An 11,697-nucleotide genomic window follows, 5' to 3' on the forward strand; every position below is an offset into this window, starting at 1 on the left:
AAAATGCAAAAAAACCCCAGAAACAGCACTTAAGCCAGCTGGATTTAAGAACAGCAAATTCTGTGGTGTGCATAATCCTTTTTTGTCTTTTTCTTCCATTATGCTGTATTTTTTTGCAAGAACAGGCTGATTTTTAGTCTATTTTTGTGAGCTTCATTGTGCTTTTCTTGTATCTTATGCAAGTTGACTACTAATGACTAATGAGAACAATATGAATGCATTGTTGCTGCATTAGTGTAAAGTGATCTGTGTTTTTTGCACTTAAAGAGGGTATTCAAGACACTCTAGTTGTGTAAAAAATATTTCATATTAAAAAAAAAGCCACTTCTGTATTAGTTAAACTGTATGCTTTTAGTAGGTCTTGTATCCGTGGCAATACATCTACATCGCATTGAAGGCAGTGCTAGCTTGGAGAGGGTTCAAATCGCTTCATATTGTGATCTGAAATTTTATATACAATATACGCCCCCCCCCCAAATATACCTTATTAAATATTTTATGATTCAGAAAAGTTGCCAATTCTGTTTTTACTATTATGTACTTATTTAAATTGGAACATTTTTGTAGAAATTATTTTTTCAGATTACTAAATGCTTTCTTTAGGTGGGCTTCTTATTTTTCAGACATGAGGCTTTGTATTCCTTAATTCATTTCTCAGCAGAAAAAACATTGTTAATTAAGATAAAAAAACCAACCTGACATTGATATCCATCGGCTCACACATACTCTGTAGCAGTGGCTGTCATATAGTTACTCTGGTCTCTACTGAGCATTTGAAAGAAGCTTGTTAGTGCTCAGTCCCTGTACTGGGGTTGGAGGGAGGCCTTCCTGCCCCCTTGGCATTGGCAGTGCCGGCTGCCAGAGCCAGCTCGATGCAGCTGGGAGCTGTGGGTGCCCTGCACAGCATCAGTCAGAGATTCCCCCTGTAGGCATGGGGCTGCTCTGACAGCCGATAGCCTGCAAAGTAGGCATATATAGTAGCACATATGGAAGTGTATATGTCATTCTCAGTAACTGAAGATCCTGCCCTTACCCTGGTGTCGTAATGAGCCAATCATTGAGATGCACGTGGCAGTGCTCTTTTTGTGGCTGAAAGTTGGCTAAATGGCTTATTCACTTCATCTGATATGAGCAACTTCTCTCTCTCCCCACTCTCCCCCCTAGTATGCTTAGGATTTCAGTTGCATCCAAAATACATAAGGTTGGTACTATCTATCTAGTCATAAATTTAAAAAATAAGCATTGCTGGACAGCTTGCAATATTTAACTCCTCAGCTTTTTCTGTGCTTACTAGAATGAAGGTTTAGCCTTTGTTCAGTAAGTGAATTGGTATTAGTGTTAAGCAGTTTAAAAAAGCTGCAGACAGATTCTTATATCCTGTTGAACTTGTATGTCTTACAAAACAGTAGCTCAGTATTATATGGGGAAAACATGTAATTTACCTTTGTAACAATCATTGCATCTTTGCAGTAAGCATATGACACCTGTGGGTTTTACTTGAGAGTTGAGTGCTGTGAAATATTTTATATCTTTTAATGCTTTTTTCCATTTGACAGCTTTCTCCAATTATTTGATGAGATAAATTTGTCAGTTTGAGGTCAACAATGGGAAGCTCTCTGCTTAATACAAAAAAATATGTAAACAGTTTCTTAATATATCTTTTCAGTGACAGACACAATCAAGCACCATGAAACTGCCTTTAACAAACATAAAAGTAGCTTGACAAGACTTTGTGGAGTTAGATTGGCAACACAGAAAGAGTGTCCATTCCTCCCATTACAAGTTGGCAGTGTTTTTTCACAACTTTTTATACCCTTAGTGCTGTATCAGTAACTGCTGAAAGACATCTTTTTCAATAGTAAATTCTAGAGTATAAAAATCTAATTTTCTTCACTATTTATTTAGACATTTTAGGACCTAGCTGCTCCTTTTCACATCAAAACTAATATCTGGCCTGACCTTCCTTTAATGAAATCCATTCCTGTATCCTGTCATCTGCAGTCTCTGTGTAATTAAAGCCTCCATTGAAGTCATAAGGTAGGTAATGAAAAAGTTGCAGTGCCAAAATTTTCACTACAAAGGACACAGAAGTACAGTGCTTAAAATAGTGCTGTGAACACTAGCCTCAGTTGTGTCTCATCAGAGGAAGCTCCCAGGCATGAGTGTGCATGTAGACCCTCAAGAAGAGGTCAAGTTGTTGCTGGTTGTAAGGTGCATAACTGTGCAGTTCTTTCCCCATCTGAGTGTTACCCCAGTACCTGCTTCCTCATTTGCCAAAATCCTGCTTTGTGTGACTGAATGAGTTTGTCTCTACAGGGGTGCTCACTTGCATCAAATACAGATGAATCTGCACAGACCTGCTCTCAGATTCCTTTCAAATGCGCTCGTAACGCATACGGTCTGTTTGTGTAACTGGTGAGAGGACTGGTTTTACATAAATTTGACTGGGAACGGATTAGAAGAGACTCCTGTCTAATATCTGCATTCTGGCTACTTAGTAATTGAATGTGGCATTGTGTATAGCAGTAGGGCTCTGGTCTTGGGGTGCTGTCAGTATTCTTGGACAGCTGGAGCTAAAGCTGTGACTCAGTTTTTACACAAGCTGTAGACTTACATGACAGAGCAAGGACAGTTGAATGCACTGTATAAACCAAAACTAGTATCTGAACTAAGAGTGACGGTGGAAGGAGAATACTTTGTTAGACAAGATCTAACTCGTACTAAGGAGTTCACAGTCTGTCATGAAAATGTGTTTCATGCCTTCTCCAGAATAAGAGAAGAGGATTAGATGACACTATGAGGAAACATTGATGGGATACAGAAAAAAAAGAAGTTTGTTACTGCTCAGTAAAACTGATAATTGTGGCTCATTAAAAATATCAGAGGTTCATTTCAATATATAATCTCTGACAGTATTTTGCTTTGTGTAGCAGCTGTTACTGCTGTGGCAGTTCTGACAAATCAGAACTTAAGCTTCATAATTTCATACTGCTCCGTTGGATAAATCCAGCTGAAAAGTTAAAATCCAGAACATGACAACACTTAAAATTCTGGCCAATTTTATTAGAGTACTAACACTGGTAGGTAAAAAAAACAGTATGAAATCTTAACACTAGCAATGCTAGTGGTAATATGTGAAGTAAATTAAACAATCTACTTCATCTTTTTTTACAAAATGTAAACAATTACTTCTGCAGTTAATATTCACTACTATTGCCTTATGGACCTGCATCTTTTCTACTTTTTTTAACCATATCCTCCATGCCACTTTGCAAATTAGGTGTTAATTGTTAAAACTTTAGCACAAACCAGACAAAATGCTGAATCAAGGCTACTTCAACTGCTGTGGAACAATCATGTTTTGTTTACACCTAATATATTGATTGTATTGACATTTTAACTGAGTGAGCAGTGATTCAATTAACAAACATGGTGATTATCCAAAATATACACAGTATATAAATCCCCAATCAGGTCTGGGAGGAAAAGACCACCCTGATGGACTCAGAAATCCAGGCAGCTGGAAGCAGTCCTATGAAGATGCTCTCTTCTGTTCAGAAAAGGGAGATTCGTAGGCTTCGACTGGTGGGCAGGTACAAACCAGATGTTGATCTCCATATATGTCATCAATGCGAGCAATTGTGGGCCAAAACTTGCTTTCAGGCTTCACAAATGGCTAAAGTAGAAAAAACAACTATTTTAATTTTTCTGCCAAGTGCACCTGCATAATATTAATAGGCATTCGAAATTTCAAAAATTACAAGTTCTGGGAAAGTGGACTTTTTAAAGTGAAGTCATACTTCAAATCTGTTTGCCATCCTGAAAGTTAAAAAGCATGTATAATAGAGTTGTCAGGCAAAATAATATTTAGATTTTCAAAAAAGCATAAACATGTCCACTAACAAATGCTTGCAAAGAAGCAGATGTCATGGGATAAAATAAAACAATGACCCTTTGAATAACTGGCTTACAGACAGGAACCAAGCAAATGTGGAGGAGACTACCAAGACCTGTGCTCTTTAATATAGTTATACTATGTAAAACAAGGTGGCAAACTTCACAGGTGCAGTTAAATTCTTCCTCTTTGAAACAGTATGCAGCAATAAAATAGATGCATTTCAGTTTTAGGTGATAAAAGTTACTTACATGTATATTTAGCTGTTAAGATTGTGGAAGCAATTTTATGTAGTACTCTGAAGAAATCTGATGTATCCAGCTCCAATTTGACCTTTATTTTTAGTAGGCTCACAATGGTGTGGCTTGCCCCATGCTGACTGTGCATCTTATCAAAACCTCACCTAAGTTCTCCAGAGCAGAGCAGAGCTTTAAACATTGGGATGTGGGACTCTGTTTTGGGAGCCCCTGCTGCAGTACATCAGAACTGAATGGGCTGTTTCCCATAGGAACATCCAATACTGAAGCAGAGATTTAGAAATCCAAGTTTGCACTTCATGTGTTGAGACTGTAAAGATCTTTTTTCCTTGTCTTGAAAAACAAAGCTAATTAAACTACTGTAGAGCTCCCAGACATAAAAAACTGAGCAACAGTACAAATGGCTCTGAAGTTTTTATTCTTACCAGATTGCTTCATCTCCAACTGACCAGAAAACTGCTGAGCAGAAAGAACATTTATGTATTACCACACGACTAGAATCCCATTATTTACTTACCAGTGGGAATGCTGCCACTTCTCTGGAATAAGGACGATCCCACTTGGAAGAAGTGACACAGTTCAGAGTATGTGGTGACATCTACAAGCAAAAAGACATGCTTAGGACATGAAATTACTGAATTCAGTTGAATGTATCAGTGTGAACCCTCCTTCAGGTTCACATTACTGCACGTAAAAAATTACTGTCTAGAGAGTCTCTTGAGAATACCATTTATCTGGGGAAAAAAAGGCAAATTTAAAACAGGAAGCAAGTCAGTATTTGGGTTTTTTTCAGTTTGCCTGAAGACACTACCCAAGGTTTGAATATGCTTCCAGCTTTTCACTAAATCCCCTCAGTATTTAAAAAGCCAGTACAGCATTACAGGAGTTGAACAGAACTTGAGTCTATAGCAATTTTGTGCTCAGTTGCTAAAATAATTAATTCGATCTTTATTTTACTGTTATTTCTAAGGTCATTCCACTTCCCTTCTTAAACCAGATAAATAAGCATCTCTCCTTCATTAATTTAAGATGGCCTCGAAAATTATAGATCATGTGCTTCTGAAAATAACCTTCTCTGCTCAGGAAGTTCATGTGTTCACTGTTGCAAACAGTTATTTTTGAGAGTACTGAAAGTACTAGGAAGCGGGCTCACATAGTCTCAAGTAAGTCAGTCTCAGGGGTTAAGCTGATGCTGGTAACTTGCCCTACATGCCATCTTACCTTGAGTGGGTTAATTTGGGGGTCCATCCTGCCCTCCTCTACATCAGCAATTTCCTGCCGAATGCTGATCATTGCATCACAAAACCTGTCCAGTTCTGCCTTGTCTTCAGACTCTGTTGGTTCAATCATAAGCGTCCCTGCCACTGGCCAGGACATGGTTGGAGCGTGAAAACCTGATAAAGCAGAAATCAGTCACTGACAGTAGGTTATGAGTTAATATATGCATTAGCTAGCCTTTTCTATAATATTTATAGGACTGAACTCATCAGTAGTGTTGGTAGTGTACTGTAGAAGTAAGACACCGAAGGGTAAAGCTGTTGTATTATTTACAGTAGAGTTACACACTGATTTAATGAAATGCTTTTTAAAACCTGCTCTTTTTGCCTTGTTACTTTTCAGCCTGAAGTATATTGCTTCTTTCTAGGTTATTTCTGTTCTGGCTGCTCACTTCAGTAGAAGCGTTCTGTCACTTCACCTTTTTATGACAGGCTGAATGGCAAAGTGAGAAAAGTATAGATTTCTGTAAAAAGCAAAAATAAAAGGTAGTCTCTCATGATTGCCTTTCCTGCACTACTGCTAATTACAGCCTCGTCACACTTCTCTTTTGGATGCACAGGATGGAACTTTACTAAACTTATCCATGTAAGCCACCTCCATACCCACTGAAAAATCTATTTGAAGTGGTGCATGCTATCTAAGGCCATAGCAGCTCACTTACACAGAGCAGGAAGGGTGGTTTTTTTTGGTATTACAACTGGGCTTTGGATTATTTCACTGTCGAGGTATTACTGGACAGTTTTAACACCTTCTATGCATACTTGTTAGAAGCACAGTTGCACTGGATGAAGCAGTTCAATGGGTCATCCTGTCTGGCAGCCAAAAGATAGCCACGATTAGATTCTTCAGAGCATGTGTAAAAAACTGCCTAAACTGTATCAGGATGGAAGCATTTAAATCCTATTATCCTACTTGAAAAGTACTTTTTTCTTTTTATTTTTTGGTTCTGTTGGAATCTTATTAAGCTGTTGGGTCCAACCCACTTGCTCCAATGATTAGGAGTCATCATGTAATCACAAATTTGAAGGGGCAGTTTACAAAACTGGGGAGGTAGCAGCAGACTTGTAAGTAGCTACTCCAACTCAACTGATGCAGATATCTCTCTGTGCCCTTGATGAACATGAGGAGACCTGAAATGATCATGACAGATTAACCATCCATAAGCACAAGACTAGAATGTTTCTGTCTCCCTTTAGAAGAGAGTTAGGAAATTCTCACTTAAGCTGCTATTTTCAAAAAGAGACATTTGACTTACCGTAATCTTGAAGTCTCTTAGCAAGATCTACAGCTTCAATGTTTGCTGTTTTTTTGAAAGGTCTTGTATCCAAAATGAATTCATGGGCTACATAACCTGTAAATGAAAAAGTGTACACTATGTTTACTTACTAGAAGAATAATGCAATTTACCAGGCAGTCTATTGTGACCGGTTTTGTAGACAAGATAGCAAAAAGGCAAAAAATATCCACTTAGGCAAAAACTCAAACCTGGGAGATAATCAGGTAAGAGATACACAACTCGGTATTTGAAGACTGGCCCTCTGAGTCCCACGTCACATTGAGAGGCCTCATTGCCAAGAGCAGAACTAGGAAGTGGTGGTCAAAGTAGCTCCTATAATTTACAAGTATTCTGAAAAATAGTGGGATTTGTCAGTGGCCCAAGACCATTTAGGTCTTAGGCTATCTTGAATTAGCCATGTACATGATAATCAGTTTCATGTTATGCCAGAGAAAAGATCAAATCTGCTGTTAATAAGCTAAAGACAGAAGTTATCTAAATTTATATCCATGATCCTGAAGAACTTTGTTCCAGTTCATTGCTGAATCCTTCAAAATTTGCACCATCCATTCACTTCTGTGAGGAAATAATATATTATCTTAAATGCAACCTGCAGGTTTAGCCAAGGTGTATTCCATTAAATTTAAAGACATATATTTTGAAGAACATACATATTGTACTCAGATGTTCTTTGGTGCCATTCAGCTTAGAACAAGCAAAACAGCATTCTTTGATAGTTACTCTAATAGGTAATTAGTTCACCTCTTATTTATTACTTCTGTGCTGCTGCAAGACTGGAGAGCTATAGCAGGGAACTAGCATGTAGCTAAAGTATTCTCTGCCATCTCACAAAGAAGAATAAGGAACAGAAATAAGAGAAATTTGGTTGTTTTTTTTTTTTTTTCAGAGGAAGTGTGCATGGGGAAATACAGGTCCAAAAAATTGCTTCCAGTTCTTAAATTTTTGTGCCATCGGTTATGAGAGATTTGGAGGTCTTAACTTTGTTGCTTCTCCTTTTTCTACTGTCCATTAATCTGCTACTAGACTTCAAGGCAAACAGTCTGATGACAAGGTTACTCCGTTTTTTGTCACCATTTTATCTAATTACAAACAGGCATTTTTTTCTTCTACTTCGAAGTATCTCAGTTTTGTTGCGATACTTCCACAGAAGCAGTGTGGCAGGTTATTTCCTTGTGAACAACATCAAGGTAAGTTTGAGATGCAGCTGTCATGTAGCATTAAAAAAGAACCACATTGTAAGCCAACTTCTACACTAGGAAAAAAAATGTCAGCTTTGTAGAAGAAAAATTGTACAATACTTGCCTCTTGCTCCTCTGAAAAGGACTTTGTAGTGCTTCTCTAGCCTCTTTGCCATATAGTTTGCATTTAGTATAGCAATCTCCGAAGCATGTTTCAGGCCCTTTGCCCCCATTGTCTGAAAGAGGAATAACATGAAGAAACAGATCTAAAAACACTCCCAAGCAAGCTAAGTGTGCTCTTGTACTGGCAAGCATGATAGACAACAGCTGACTACTGGAAAACAAGGAGTTCCAAAGGATATAAATAACCTATGACCATGCCATAGTCCTATTCATCTCAGTCTGTGCAAACATCTTACGGCGAGTTGCTCTTAAACCTGTTTGTGTGGTTCCAGTGGTCCTCAGACTTGCTGAAACAGAAACAGACTTGTCAGCTGATACTCCTTATAGAAGTCTACACACCTTGATATATACCCAGGAAATTGGCAGTATAGCACTGGAACCCCAAGGTGCAGCACTGACAGTACCCAAAGGACATGCATCCTTATCTGGCTGTATTTTGATGACAGGGTGAGTAGGCAAGTAGGGAGCCAAATGTTTCTTCCTAAAACAAAAACATAGATTTTAGAACTTAAATGCATGTTCCTGTGTTACCATTTCTGGACAGTTTCAGCAGTAGCTTCTCTTCATCTTCCTTCCAGACACAGTCCTCCAGGAAGTCTGGTCTATGTCTGCTTCAACAGAAAGTTTATTAACATAACTGGTGACAACAGAGGACAGCACTCAGTTTTCAACCTATCACAAGATACTCATGCAACTATCCCAAATAAAAATTTTTTTCAAGAGTAAGATTATTTTCTTCTAAAGGAATATGATTGCCCTATAGGATAGATTCCTATAGTTCATGTACCAGTTCTGCATTCTGGACTACTTACAATATCATCTCTTAAAGTCCACAGAGCATCTCTGCATTTACTGAGAAAACAGGCTGCTGAGCAAGGTCTACCATACATGCTAAAGGGCCAACATGAAAGTCAGGGTTTGGGAATACAAGTGAACCTTTGCCATTCATGAGATCAGCACATGACTATCTGGAGAAGGACAAAAGTTTACAGTACACCTCTCCCATCCATGGCTCTGTACTTAAGTGAACTGCCATCCAAAATTCACTAAGGGATTTAAAAAAAGGTAAAAGGCTAATAAAGAGATACCCACACTCCAATTGGTCCCATTCCAGGTCCTCCTCCTCCATGGGGAATGCAAAAAGTTTTGTGAAGGTTTAAGTGAGAGACATCAGAGCCGTAATCTCCAGGACGACACAGACCCACCTGTGAAGGGAATACTCTGTCTCAAAATATTCTTTATATGCCATTTTAAGACCTATTAGCTAATTCAAGAAAAATAGGTTGAAAAATATGTTATACGTTTTTTCCATTTTTCTTTAACATGATGCATCATAAACAAGAATTGATGGAAATGATTTAGGAAATCTTATTCATGTCTGTAAAGAATGTCTTTGACAAAGATTAGGCAGACTAAGTCAATCTCAGTGAACAACTCATGCATCTTACAATGCATTTCAGGGCGAAATCAGATAAAAGAGAATCATTTTCACCATCTAAGTTTTATTATTGTTCTTGGAAACCTCACCTTCTCTCTCAAATACTGTGCTGTCTTGTGACAAAGCTGTGTTATGGTCTGAACTGAGTACCGCTGTGCTATTTTTATTCCAAAGAAATGTACACTCACAGTTGTAATAAATCCACCTAGGAGATTTTGTACCTGGGCATTCATATTTGCTCCATCTAAGTAAACCTGGCCTCCATGTTTGTGAATCAGGTCACATACATCTCCGATCTCCTCTTCAAACACACCGTTGGTGGAAGGGTATGTGATCATGATGGCTGCCAAGTTCTCTTTGTGCTTGTCCACCTGATGTCAAGGATGGAGAGAGAAAAAAAAGGTCACTGAGGTTCCTAAAGCTTCTTAAGAGAAGATTTTTACAAAAACATGTAATTAAGGTCATCAAATGTCTACAGGTGAGAAGCAAGCCTACCAGCAGTTAGTCTAAGTCATTTACAGTCAGCAAAAGATACTGAGCTCTTTCCTTCATCAATGCCTGTAGAATAAGAGTGTTTTCTCAATAAAACTGAACTTTAAATCAGGGAAGATGGCATAGTGCTAAAAGATGTATGTATAATAGTCACTTCTGGGACCTTAACCCAAGTGAAACATCTGTCCTTCAAGATAATGTGATCTAATGACCATCCCCCTACTTTCAGTGTTACAGTTCTATTACTACCATAAAAGCCTGCTCAAATACATATTTTTGGAGATGTGTCCTGCTAATCCCTTGGATTCCTAAGATTTACCTGCAGCCAATCTACTGAAAAAAGTGAAAAAAGTTGCCTAGCAACACCTTCCTCTGCAGAGGTGGACTTGAACTTCACTAAGTGAAGGCTAAAGTGCAGTTTCAAATGCTTCACACTCATGAACATGCTTCATTCATTTCAAATACTACATGTAGACCAAGAAGGTCTGCTATAAAAGAGACAACTGTGTAGATGGACTCTCTGAGCCACTCCTGCAAGGAAATCTCACAGTGTCACGTAGCTAGTGTTTGAGTGAGCAGAAAAAGGAAAGAATTACTTTTCATTTTCAAGCATGTTTTCACTGTTATTGCCCTATTTTCTCTCAAGGAAAAATCCAATTCAGCTGGCAACACTGTTACCCGTAGAGGAGATGGAGTGTTCCTGCCTTGAAAATAAAAGTTAATCAAATACTCACCATTGCTTTTAAATGAGAGATATCAATGCTCCCATTTTTATCCACTTCAATTGGCTGAATCTTCATCCCTGCCATTTGTGCACTTGCTGGATTTGTACCATGAGCAGATTTAGGAATAAGGCAAACCTCAGAGGGAAAAAGAAGCAGGGGCTAAAGCATAACTAGTCAAAAAATCTTAAAGTATTATGGTCTACGCTCAGAAACAACTCATAGCCAAAGTTTTCAAAAGGCATCCTGAGGGAATGTTTACTGGCAAACTGCCATTTGTACTCAAGGATGCAACTCTATTTTCTTTGAAGAAAATCCATTCAAGTATCAGAATCTAAATACTCATTACGAAAATAAAGTTTCATTTGCTGCATAAATTATATTGAGGGTGGCAGTTCCAGAATATTATATCAGATATTCACTTTTTAAATCCTTTCCTCTCACCCCCCTTTTTTAAAAAGACTAATATTTTTTAGAGTAGTCAGTCTCCATATGTACAATGACTTGAAAGGAAAAACTATCTAATTCCAACTTTCCACTACATCTTCAGCTGACTTCCAAAGCAACTTCTGTATTCTACACAAAACAAAAATTTAGACTGAACTACTTTGGCTATAGTTAAGAAGTTTCAGATGGCTACCTACATGCTCAATATAGTTCATTTAAAAAGAAAAAAAAAAAGAAGTACTTCATTAAATAAATGTAGGTTCTTGTTGGTGATGTTGGGAAAATGGAGCTCAGGATATTTCCAGACAGTTGCTAGGAAATCCCCCCCTTATAAAGACAATAAATATACCTTCTCTGAAAAAAAAAATAATCTTTGCTTCTATTCAGTGAGGATATTGAAACATTTGTCTACTATGATTCTCTTGGAAGGATTAATTTAACTGAGGTTATTAAGTAAGTTATTCAAACTTAGCTGCATTAAATGACACACCAGAAGGTTGTGCTTCCATT

At 37.9% G+C, this 11,697-nt stretch overlaps 1 protein-coding gene across 1 annotated transcript; it reads right to left on the bottom strand.

The window, feature by feature from the left end:
• Positions 1 to 3,038: 3,038 nt before the first annotated feature.
• LOC104464015 (glycine dehydrogenase (decarboxylating), mitochondrial) lies at positions 3,039 to 10,880 on the bottom strand. The gene is made up of 9 exons (XM_010076567.1): positions 10,753 to 10,880; positions 9,748 to 9,897; positions 9,181 to 9,293; positions 8,428 to 8,569; positions 8,030 to 8,141; positions 6,686 to 6,781; positions 5,374 to 5,546; positions 4,670 to 4,750; positions 3,039 to 3,676 (listed from the first exon to the last, which is right to left on the bottom strand). Exons 1-9 carry the CDS (start codon positions 10,825 to 10,827, stop codon positions 3,533 to 3,535), a joined length of 1,086 nt encoding a protein of 361 aa, XP_010074869.1. The 5' UTR covers positions 10,828 to 10,880; the 3' UTR covers positions 3,039 to 3,532.
• Positions 10,881 to 11,697: the final 817 nt, after the last annotated feature.

This window comes from Pterocles gutturalis, unplaced genomic scaffold (genome assembly GCF_000699245.1).
Source record: "Pterocles gutturalis isolate BGI_N339 unplaced genomic scaffold, ASM69924v1 scaffold40688, whole genome shotgun sequence".
In the NCBI taxonomy this organism is placed as follows: Eukaryota; Metazoa; Chordata; class Aves; order Pterocliformes; family Pteroclidae; genus Pterocles; species Pterocles gutturalis.